General features: G+C 43.1%; 1 protein-coding gene across 2 annotated transcripts in view; it reads left to right on the forward strand.

Moving 5' to 3' along the window:
* HGD (homogentisate 1,2-dioxygenase) overlaps positions 1–10,185 on the forward strand; it is a 42,530-nt gene extending 32,345 nt beyond the window's left edge. For both annotated transcript variants that reach the window (XM_006210341.3, XM_072964317.1), the window contains 4 exons: positions 497–601; positions 2,879–3,005; positions 7,086–7,267; positions 9,830–10,185. In XM_006210341.3, the coding sequence (XP_006210403.1) occupies positions 497–601; positions 2,879–3,005; positions 7,086–7,267; positions 9,830–9,979 (564 nt within the window). In that variant the 3' untranslated portion in view covers positions 9,980–10,185. The remainder of the gene's footprint in view (positions 1–496; positions 602–2,878; positions 3,006–7,085; positions 7,268–9,829) is intronic.
* The last annotated feature ends 2,351 nt before the right edge of the window (positions 10,186–12,536 follow it).

A 12,536-nucleotide genomic window follows, 5' to 3' on the forward strand; every position in this document is an offset into this window, starting at 1 on the left:
AGTCCTTGGGGCTGGAACCCTTACAGACTTTCTCACCTTCCTGCACTTACCAACCTAGGCACTGACTCTACCAGAAGCCCCTCTGGGCAGCAGTTACCTGGAGAGCAGTCATAGCAAGTGCCCGCCCTCAGCACCAGGAAACCCAGACGGTGGCCCAGATTGTCACAGAACTGCTGGCATCCACAGATTCTAACAATTGTGTTAAAATTGTTGAAAAGCATGTGCTGTGCTTCTGTTGCACATGTGATCAGAGGCAGCTGCAGCTTATGAACTGGAAAAATCGGGTTAGTGGCTTAGCGAGGACAGTTTGAGAGTATGTGAAGCAACCACAAGATGATTCAGGGTTATACTTCTCCCAGAGGATGGTATTATTAAATTATGAGAACAAAATCAAATCAAAAAACAAACAGTAATGCCAAGTGCAAACCAAGGAATCAAGGCTGCAAAAGCATTCGGTTCTAAAATCACCTTTTCTGCTTTTTTTTTTTCCGATTAGGGTATCTCCCCATTCAATGTTGTGGCCTGGCATGGGAATTATACCCCCTACAAGTACAACTTGGAGAACTTCATGGTCATCAACTCAGTGGCCTTTGACCATGCAGTAAGTCTCCACCATGGAGGGGCTCTGGGGAAGAGGGCACTCTTAGGTGGGAGGAGTCCACAGTAGACCCCTGACATTCACAGATTTAACACTTCCAGTGTCACCCTTGGAAGCAGGAGATTTAGTCATTGTCATTGTGCTAACAGGAATTGGAGGCATTTTCAGCAGATTTCAGTGAAGGAGTAAATAACCTAGCTAGTGGGAGGTCCAGGCCAGACGCTCCACACTCACCCTGCAACACAGCTCAGTTCTCTAGAGTATTCACAGTAACTCTCCTAGTTTCTTCCTGGACAATGTATCCCCAAAAGAAAACCAACTGCTAATGTTAGTGATGGAGAGATGAGGAAGGAGCATTTTTGGATTTGGAAAGTTCTCTGTCCTGCTCATAAACACCAAGAGTCCCCTTGCTCTGGCTGCCCACTCCAGGGCCTCCACTCCTGGCTGTTTTTAGCAGTGATGGAGCAGACAGCCCTCTTCTAAAGTTACTCAATGTTCAGTGCTTGAATTTAAACCAAAGAAATTCTGGAGTATGAACTCGGTCATATTTTTTTACTCAATCAGGGGGCTACAAATAGCTTACAGTGCAGGCCCCTAAGTCCCCACATTCTTGATCAAGTGCTAGTTCTGAGATCCTGGGGGAAAATTCACTTTGCATAATAGATTAACTGAACCCACAAGCTGGAGAGATAATTAGAGCAGAAGCCAGAGAACCAGAGACAGAAACCTGAGCCAGTTCAGCTTACCTCAAGGGGCCCAAAACTACCTTTCTGAAGAGCAGAGACTCAGTAAAATCAAAAGGGAAAAGAAACTGAGGCATCACACCCGAAGCAGCAAGAGAAAGGATCCTGAGACACTGATAGAGCTTTATTTGAGCCTCACTACCTTTCCCTCAACAGTTTCAGATCATTTCTCGTGACAGATGGAGAAGTGCTCATTCTCACAGCATTAAGGGTTTTTTGACTTGCGTTTCGACAAGTCCAGTCTCCTCTGTACTGCTGCTATAGCTGTTTTCCCCAGATTCAGACCTGAGCGTTCTATCACTGCGTTAGAAAATCTTTGCAGGCTCCCTGTGGCTTAGGATTAAGTCTGAGCTCTGAAGCGTGGTACCCGATGCTCTTCGCCATCTGGCCCTGGATTCATTTCCCGGTACCACCTCTTGCCTGTGTCCCTTCTGCTGGTGCACTCTGGGCTTTAGCTCTCTTGCCTCTTGACAAAATCTCTCTGCATTTTGATGTCTTTCCTGTTTTCTGTGCTTAAAATGCCTTTTTCTTCATTTCCTTTCCTTCCTTTTCCTTCTTCCTTCCCTCTGTCCCTCATTACTTCTCTTTTTCTTTCTTTCTCCTTTTATTCTTCAGGACCTACTTCAAATGTCATTTCCTCTTTGAAGCTTTCTCTAATCCTCTCAGGTAGAGACAGGCACTCTGTACCCCCTTGGATCTCTGTTTATAAAGCAAGATTGTCCTTGGCACCTTGCTGTGATTAGTATTCATGTACCTGTCTCATTGCTCCTTCAGCCCCTCACACACACCCACCTCCACCACTACCAGTAACACTAAAGGGCAAGGAACAGAGCTCAATCATTTTTTAATCCCAGACCCTCGCATGCATCTGAACGCAAACATGATCATTGATTGCCATTTAAATTGAATCTCCATCTTTCCACTGAAGGATTCTAAACTTCTTTAAAAATTATAATATTGCCCCCTAACCTACTCCCCTCTCCACTACCTCCACCTGGACTAGTGACATAAGTGGTGTGTTTTAAGCCTGAGAATCAAGCAAAGGTAAGAAAGCAATCAGGATACCACCTGGAATCTGTGTAATTCCCCCAAAGAGAAGCACATCCTACATCTATACCAACGCTTGGATATTATTTTATTTCTATTTCCACCTTACTCTGAGCATCCCTGTGCCAAGAGCTCTCTACAGCACAGCACAGCTCTGGTCACTCTGACCTGAGGCTGGGAGGCAGGCACTGCTGGTTCTCAGACCCACAGGCTAGTATTTTCATGAAATGGGGGCTCAGCAGGGTGAAAAAGCTGCTCAGAATCCCCTCGGCTGGTGTTAATTCATTTTGCTTCAAGAACAGCCAGAGGGGAGAGTCAGATGTGTGATCATGCACCTCAGTGACAAGCCCAGACGTCTTAGCTTGGCCTGTGTGGTTTGATCAGAAATTAGTGTCACACGAAAACCCCTTCATGTGTGGGTGGTGTGTGTCGTTGTTCGGTCACCTCCCTTTCATCGTGTCTTCGACTCTCCTTGTGCTTTCCTTCACAGGACCCATCCATTTTCACAGTGCTGACTGCCAAGTCTGTCCGCCCGGGAGTGGCCATCGCTGATTTTGTCATCTTCCCACCACGATGGGGGGTTGCTGATAAGACCTTCAGGCCTCCTTATTACCACAGTAAGTCTTTCTTTTACCAAGTTCCACTTGGAAACCAAAGGGTCAGCAAAGTGGTAAGCATGACCCATGGGGAACACTGCCAGAAGTGTTTCTGGACGCCCTGCCCTGGCTGAGGTTCAGAACCCTGCCCCCTGAGGCCTAGTGCTGCTCCCCAGACTTTGAGCTGCTTAAACACCACAACCTCTGTGGGGGTGGCAGGGGCATGTTGACTCTGAGAAGGAAACACTGCAGTGCCTACAGACCAGCTCCTCTGGCCCTGAAGAGAGGCAGAAAAGTGGGTAAAGTAGGAAGCAAGATGTTTCTTTGCATTTCAGATGTAAGGAGGGGAGGAACCATGGGATGGTGTTGGTTATTTTGTTGTTTTGAGAAAGTTCATTATCTAAGTCTGGTTCAAGAGCCAGTAAAATGTGCCTCCTCCCATTATTTTGGGTAAAAGTAGGGTAAGGCAGACTGCAGTCCACACAAGGGGATGGGTCCTATTCTGGAAGCAGTTTCTGCAGAGCAGTTGTTGCCTAGCTGAGAACTTACCAAATCTATTATTTTTATTTTATTAATATTATTATTACTTACAGCTAACAATTATTGACCTTTTCTTATGGCTCTAAGTTCTTGAAAAGCATTAACCCATTGAATCCTCGTAACAGTTGCAAGAGATAGGTAGTATCATTATCCCCTTTTTTCCAAAAGATGAAACAGCTGGGAAGGATTAAATAACTTGCTCAAGGCAACCGATGGAGTCAGGTTTAACTGAAGGCATTCTGATGCCGGAGCAGACAGTTATGAACACTAACAGATGTGCCTAGCACAGTACCCAGTGCATGATATGCATCTAATAAATATTCTATAATAAGTGAATGCGTCATCAAGAGTGAATAAGGTACCTCATGGCTGTACTTAATGAGGCTAGCCTTTTTAATTGTGCAGTAGCTGGCTGTAAATCCAACCTAAATGTCAATGCACAATTCTACTTGCTGGAGACTGCGTTTTTGTACATAGAGTTCTGGAACAGCTCCAAGGTGTATTTCAGCTGGAACATTCTAAAAAACAAACCCCTTTCTTTAGTCAACCTCAGCACCCCGTCTCTTAGGACACACCTCGCTATGTGTACCCAGGTGTGAGGGCCTAACAGGATACAACAGTGACTAAATGAATAAATTAGGCATCTGGAGCGAGTGGAGAACAAAGGCCCTCAGAATGAAAGGTCACTTCATAGTCAAATTCCAGCATCACCTTTTTCAGGTGAAACCATTATGGTGGAGAAAAGGATGCAACTGGGTAACACTTCAAAGATATCAGATACTTTGTGAATAGAGATGTAATAAACTGTGTCCTTTCTGAAGTGTGTCAAACCCATCACATGTCCTAACTATTCTCCTGGAAGGTAGTTCCCTAGAGGACTTGTGATCAAAGCGAGACAGTTGCTCTGGCTTATAGCCTGTACCTCACATGCAAGTCCTTGATACTTCACTATCTCACATAATTCTTATATTGAGGGTGCTCTATGTGCCTGAGATAGTGGTTTTCAAATTTTAGCGTGTGTCAGTGCCACCTAGAGGGCTTGTTAAAACTCAGATTCCTGGGCCCCACCCTCAAAATTTCTGCTTGGGGAGGTCCAGGGTAGGGCCTGAGAATTTGCATTTGTAACAACTTCCCATGTGATACTGATGCAACTATTTCAGGACCCACACTTTGAGAACATTAAGGAATATGAAAATCACTTAGAATGCCTTTTTTAATAAAAAGTTTTTCTCCAGAGTCCACTCTCAGAGAGTTTAATTAGTTGGTGTTGAGGTGGAACCTCAGATCTGCATTCTGAACTAGCAAGTCAGGGGATTCTGATGCAGGTCTACAAACACATGTTGAAAAATGCTGGCCTGGGGCTTGTCTCCCCACCCAGGTTTGCTGCTGTGCTCTAGCTCTCAACCCACTCCTTAATTTTAGTTTGTAGTTCAAACTGCCTAAAACAAATGGCCTCATGATATGCTTCTTATAATTTTTCAAAAGACTCAAATAAGTTTGACCAGAAGATGTAGATCTCAGAAAAGTATGGCTGCCCTGAGTTAGCTGGAAAAACCACAGAACCCCAAGTTAGAAATTATTTTTACCAGAGATATTAAAAATAATGCTTTAGCAATAATCAAAACCTTTGCTACTTTGATGTGACTTTATAGGAGTGGAGACTTATTTCTGTAGAAATATTGCCTCCAATCATCTTAATGCACCTTAGTCAGCTGGATTCAGCATTAATCAAAAAGGCAATGTCTACTCTCCCACTCTCCTTTGAAATATAGAAAATGATGTAGAAATGTCATCACCAACTCATTGCTACCTAAATTCATATTCAGATCAAAGCTGAATTCTCTCTTGCTCTCTTCTTAAAATTAAGCCATGAAGGTGACCCTGAGAATACATACTAGAATCAAGGAGTGTGACAGCATATTTGTCAGGAGCAGAACTGCTTTTAAATAAAGATACTTTATGCTTACAGTTGCTTCTTTTCCTCTATTTCTGCTTCATGGAGAAACAAGCAGAGTTGTGATCTGGGTTTTACCTTTTCAGCAGGGGCCTGCAGCTGCATATTATTTTCTGGGCAGGGTGGGTATGGCTCCTTAGCCCTTTACACAAGTATTTTGGCACTTGGCTGTACTTCACCTGTAAGGAAGAGAGGAGGGGCATTTATCATGTCTAACGTTTGGCTTTGCAAGGGTTGCCAATGCCACATCTCTCTACCCTGTCCACAGTTTGTACTCTCAGGAGACACACTACAAGTAACTTTGCAGAGGCTACTTCATACTCATCTCCATAACAGTACTTAGCACAGTGTCCAATTATATGCTGGCTGGCTGGATGGATAGGCAGATGGATAGGGTGGGGAACGGACAGATGAATGGATGGATGGATATATGAGCAGATGGATGGAAAAGCACTTAAGTTTGCTCAGGTGTTATAATTTAATGCTTGCTCTAAATAAAGGGCTTTGTTCCTATAGAAACGTAAGATTGAAAGAGTGGGAACATGGTGATTTTTGTCAAATTTTGTTGACTCCAGAAAGCACAACTAGGACGAACATACTTAACTTATATAAAAGCAAATTTCCATTTAACATGAGAGAACTTTCAGTAATATGATAGTTGGCTCTGTTGAGTAAGGAGCTTCCGTTCGCAGGAAGCATGCAGACAGAGCCCAGGAGGTAAACTGTCAGGAATGATATACAAAATGCTTCCGTATTGAGTAGAAGTAGGGATGCCTTCCAATTTTAAGATTTTCAGGTTCTAAGAAGAGAATGTCAATGAAAATACAAAGAAAAAAAATAAATCTAAGAAGCATTTTGGAGAATGAAAGAATCAGGTGATATTAGCTTCGGATATAGAAAATAACATTTGTTAGAATATGTAGCATTTATGGATTAGTTTTTACAGAGAATAAGATTTTTTTCATACAGATTATTACATGATAATGGACACCAAGCCCAGGGTTCTTTCCCTTAAATCACCTTTCCATCAACACACACACACATACATACACACACCTCAGTTTTCTAGGCAGTAGAACTTAAGATTTCTGATAGACTCACAGACATAGAAAACAAATTTATGGTTGCCAGGGGGAATCGGGGTGGGAAGGGATAAATTACGAGTTTGAGATTTGCAAATATTAACTACTATATATAAAATAGATTAAAAAATAAACTTCTATATAGCACAGGGAACTATATTCAATATCTTGTAGTAACTTATAATGAAAAAGAATATGAAAATAAATATATATGTGTATATGTATGATTGAAACATTATGCTGTACACTAGAAGTTGACACACTGTAACTATACTTCAATTTTAAAAAAGATCTCTGATAATGATAATCCAATGGTCACGGAGTAGAGCTTTGCCTACCAAGAATTCCACACTAAAGACTGTTTTGTGGATGTTTTTCTGTCTATCCATATTCTTCATTAATTGTATAACATTTATCAGATTCTCCTATCTTCCTGACATTCTGCAGAAATAATATTTGAGAGGTCTTGGTGTTTTATGAGCCTTGCCTTGGATAACAAAAATAATACTGTTTCAACCTTCCCAGGGAACTGCATGAGTGAATTCATGGGACTCATCAAAGGTCACTATGAGGCAAAGGAAGGTGGGTTCCTGCCAGGGGGAGGCAGCCTGCACAGCCCAATGACCCCCCATGGACCTGATGCCGACTGCTTTGAGAAGGCCAGCAGAGCCAAGCTGGCACCTGAGAGGGTTGCGGATGGCACCATGGTAAGCAAGTTAGATGTGAGGCTCTGGTGGCCTCTGGGATCCCCAAACTTGTTGAGAGGAGTGGCAGTTTTTATTTCTCCAAAGTCACAGAGGAGGAGTCAGGAGAGGAGTGTGTCTGTGTGTATGTTCCCATGTGTGTAGGCACACACCCCAGTGTGTACACTACAGTAAACAGGGCTTTGCACTTAGAGTCAGACATGAGTTCAAATTCTAGCTTTTAGTTCCTCTGTGACCTTGAACAAGTCACTTAACTTCTCTGCGCTTGATTTTCTCCATTTGTAGAATAGGTAGGGTATCCAACCCAGCAGGTGGCTGTGATTTAACCCTGCAGACTATCAAGCATTCTTCAAATGTAAGGGGGACTATTATTAATACTATATGAGGAGTCTTCCTTTATCTGTATGCAGCCATCTGTATATAGGTTGTGTCTTGGAGTCATCTCCTGCTTTTTGAAGTAATCCTCTAAAACCACAGTAGCAGGGGATGAAGAATGTCACCTTTACTAGTTTCTCAAGCCCAGGAGGGTCAGGAAGTCTTTGCATTGCTATAGTCAGAGCCTGTGAGTAGCAGTTCTCCGCTGTTTTCTCGTTTTATTTTGCTCTCCTTTGGCATGGGATGAAATTGATGGGATTTAAAACCTGTTTTGTATTCCTCCGGTGTCACTGTAAACACTGAGGCTGAACACACTTGCAGTTGGCTGTGGTACTTGACTTCATTTTATTTTTGCATTCTTGGACATAGAGTTTATGAACCACAAAGAGTAATTTTATGTTAAATCATATGCAAATTTGCTTTACATTTTTAAACAAATGCTTTCAATGCTACCTGACTTTAAAATCAATAGCACAGACCTGCCTGACTCCATGCCCAGCTTGCAAACTACGGAAGGAGAGAACTTAATTGTCCCTCTGCCCAATGCAGTTTCCTTTCAGTTCTAGCTCGAGGACCAGAGTTGACAGAGCTGATCTGCAGGGGGAGGGTTCAGCGAGTCCTGTCTGCTGGACCTCGGCTCCGTATCTCTTTGCAAGGACCTCTGCAGAGTTTCTGTAGAACCCCTTCATCTCTGTGACAGAGCTCCATGAGATACTGACAATCTTAAACTTTTACCTCCGAAAGTTCCTGGAGGTACACAGGCTACCCCTTAGCTACCACTTAGTAACCTTTGGTGCCCAAATTGGCTTTGGATAGTGTTATCAGGGAGCAGTGCTCTGCAACAGTGAGGCACAGGGCACAGCTGATTTTATGAGGGGCAAGACTTTGGGAAATGTCTAGGGCTTGGAGCACTAGTGAGAAGGATCTCTCCTATGTAGGGGAGCCCAGACTACATGGTAAGGGAGGGTCCAACACTTTACCCAGGCCTAACTTCGGACCTCCCTCACCAATTCCCATCACATAATTTGGATCTGGACTCATCCATACTCCTTATCCTTATACTACTTTGGAAAAGATTAACTTTACAATACTGTCTTCATAGCTCAGCTGGGATGGGCTTTTGTTACTCCAGTCAGACAGCAAGGCTCCTAAGAAGCAGTCAGTGAAGAGATAACAATAATTACTGCCATAATAATGACCTTTGTATGTGAACAGTGCTTTATAACGTGCACAGCACCTCCATATGATCTCATCTGGTCCTCACATTAAGCCTGTCATGGGAATTCAGGCAGGGACAATCATCTCCATTGTTCTAGGTAAAAAGAAGTTAATGTATATTAGATACCAAACATTAATGTGGGTTCTCTGGGTTGTCAAGAGAATTTTTATCTTCCTTTCATCCATCTATGTTTTTAAAATTTCCAACAATGTGAGCATATAAGAATTGTAGGCTATTTTTTTTAAGCCACAGAGGGTAGGAAAATTAGCAGGTGAAGCTAGAGTGTCTAGGATGCATGTTCTTTCTGTTGCAGACAAAACCCACCTGAACACAGTGGGACACCTGCCATTCAGACCCTTCTGGGATAGGGCTTTTAAAAGTGCTACAGCTTTTCCAGCTCCCTCCTTCCCTCCTCCTCCTCCTCCTCCTTCACTCTCCTCCAGCCCTCCTTTCCCTTCTCCCAGCCCATCTCTTGGTTAGAGTTCTGAAAAAGGAAAGTTCAAATCCCACCTCTGTGACTTCTCACTACTGTCACCTTGAACAGTCATTTCCCAGCTCTGAACTTGAGTTTCCTCTTCTGCAAAATGGGAGGTGTGTTCACCCTCACAAGGACATAACCACAGTGATAGCCCCTGAAAAGAATGTTCCTAGGACTTTCCCACCTTTGCCCTTGGATTCGGCAAATTTAGTTCCATGATGCTACAGGGACAACGCAATGCTTACATGCCAGGTTCTATTTCATAGAATGAAACCTGGGGCTCAGAGAAGTTAAGGGTCTTGCACAAGCTATCACCCACTTACAAGTAGTAAGACCAAAGCCAGAACCCAAGGCTGGAGTTTTCTCACCATGCTAGCACACATGATTTATTATTCAAAGATTCTACCTACCCATGTCTTCTCTCTTGACATCTAATCAAATGTGTTTTAATATCCATCTCACTTCTTTCTTGTCCCATCCTCATTTCCTATAGGCATTTATGTTTGAGTCTTCTCTAAGTATGGCTGTCACCAAGTGGGGGCTGAAGACCTCTAACTGTTTGGATGAGAACTACTACAAGTGCTGGGAACCTCTCAAGAGCCACTTCACCCCAGACTCCAGGAACCCTGCAGGACCTGACTGAGACTGGAGCACTGATACCATCATTGAGAATAGATTTGTGTGATTTCCTTTAAAAATCTCACACACACCCTGAGGCAGTATTGGGGGAGGGGGTTGGTTAAAATGAGGACTCACTTTTTCAAAGTCAAATAAATCAAACATTTATAGAAATGTATTTGGAAGGTTCTACCAGCTTAATAACTCAATAAATACTTGCTGGTTGTTGTGAAAGTGGCAATTGGTTATAATCAGGTCTTGACAAGGCTGACGAGGGGTGGCCAGGAAAGGGCATCCAGGAGCCTGGACCAGGTGGTTAGGTTCTCCTGCAGTGAGAGGACAGGCAAATCAGCACAGAAAGGAATAGGAAGTGGTGTCTGTCACTACTTTAGTTCTGTAGTTTTAGCACATTTCCCCCATTTGTTGCCATGGCAGCAATTTTGTTATGCTGCTAATAAGTTTTTATCTAATAATCTGTAATAAGAGTCAGCTATATTAAGGTCTAGGCACTAAGGTTGCCATTTAAAATACAAGATGCCCAGTTACATTTGAATTTCAGATAAATCACGAATAATTTTTAGTATGTTCTGTGCAATATTTGGACATACTTATACTAAAAAATTACTTATGGTTTATCTGAAATTCAAATTTAACTGAAAAGCCTGTATTCTTATTTGCTAAATCTGGCACTCCTATGGGCATATGGTGGTCAAGGAGATAGACATGGTCCTTGTTCTTACAGAACTTGCATTCGAAACAGGGAGACAGATAAAATACACAAACAAAATAATTACAAATTATGAAATATGCAAAAAACAAATAGGAACTGAGATTGGAATGACAGGTGGGATGGAGAGATTGGTCTTTAGAGAGGAAGGTCTTCAATGACCTTCCACATGACATTTAGCCAGACCTAAAGCACAGGAAGGAGCCAGTCATTGGAAGCCGGGGTGGGGTAGGGAAAAGGAACATTCTAAGAAAAAGGCTTGTGGGTTTAAGGAACTGAAAGAGGAGTGGATATGAGGAACCCAGCAGCAGGCCATTGCAATAGTCCTGGACTAATGAGGTGATAGCAGGGACAGAGTGGACAAATCCCTGAAAGCTTTGGAGTAGACCTGAAAGAATCTGTTAGTGGACTGGATGTAAGGGGTGCAGGAAACCAGAGTTGAGGGCAAGCCTGGGACAGCTGCTGGGTTTCTGGCAGTGGCATTTCATGGTCCCAAGCAATAAAGTGAAGTTATCTTTGAGGGTGACAGAGGCTGGTGTGCCTTCCCAATGCTCCCTAACATAAAGAAGTCTTTATTGAAAATTAAACACAGTTAACTAGTAAAGTAGTTAATACCTTTAAATAAATTTTAAAATTGACCACTATAGCAGAAGTTGCCAGTGGCTCACCTACATCACATCAGCAGTCACCATCCAGAGTTGACCAGCTGCTTCCAAATGCCAGCATCACACTGGCAACAATGCCTGAGGCCCAGATCAGAACAACAGTGCTGAGGATTGAATGGCCCTGGACACAGCCCTCAGCCAATGACAAATGGAAATTAGTGGATAAATACGCCAGCTCTCTTGCCCCAAACCTCTGAGGCTCATGTTTGGCCCTGGTTCCCTGCAACCTCCAGAGGGACTAAGCTCCACTGCCCATGGTGGCAACTTCTGATGATGCATCTAGTAGTAGCTTCTTCCTTCTCACCTCTCCACTCCCCTATGGTGCATCCTAGGCTCTTCTCCCAAATAGCCCCAAACTAAGGCAACTACTAAATACTTTATTCCCAAACTCCAGCGCTTCCTTAATGAGCTCATTCTAACCCACCTCTTTTACACAAACCTGGACTCTCATCCACTTTGGTTCACTCTATCATCAGCTTGGTGGCAAAGCCTTCCTAGGGCTAAGGAAACATTCTGGGTTTGCATCCATTTAGCATCCAAGTCCATGTACTTTATCTCCCCACTGCTGGCAGCAACTTGCCGGCAGGAGACAATATTTCACCAGGCCAGGCTATTCACGCTAATTAAAAAAAGATTTAGTTTCCTTCTGTTGTGCTTCAGATCAGCTAGAAAGATCTGTAACATTTCCTTAATTCCCTATTCCTGAAGATACCCTCCTGTGCCACGCTCCTCAAGAAATAAACAATCTCTCTTAGAAATAAAAGAAATATTTTTTAAAGGCACCCTGATTAGGTTTCCTCCAATGACAGGAGGGTTTTCTGCCAGATCCCTTCATCTTTATATAGTTTCATGTTAGAGAGAATGAAATAGAAGCCACTCTTCTCTTTTTACTTTTTGAGAGACTTCTTTCACAGACAGGGCTACCGGCAATGGCTCTAGACCAATGGTTTTCAATAGAGGTGATTTTATTCCCTTTGCCCAAGACATCTGACAAAGTCCAGAGGCATTTTTGGTCGTCACAACTAGGGAGGGTACTACTGGCATCTAGTAGGTGAAGGTTAGGGATGCTGGCAAACATTTCTACAAAGCACAGACAAAGAATTATCCGGGACTGAATGTCAATAGTGCCGAGGCTGAGAGACCCTGCTCTCGACCCAGCAGTTTTCAGCTTCAGCTGTACATTGGATCTC

This window comes from Vicugna pacos, chromosome 1 (genome assembly GCF_048564905.1).
Source record: "Vicugna pacos chromosome 1, VicPac4, whole genome shotgun sequence".
NCBI classification, from domain to species: domain Eukaryota; kingdom Metazoa; phylum Chordata; class Mammalia; order Artiodactyla; family Camelidae; genus Vicugna; species Vicugna pacos.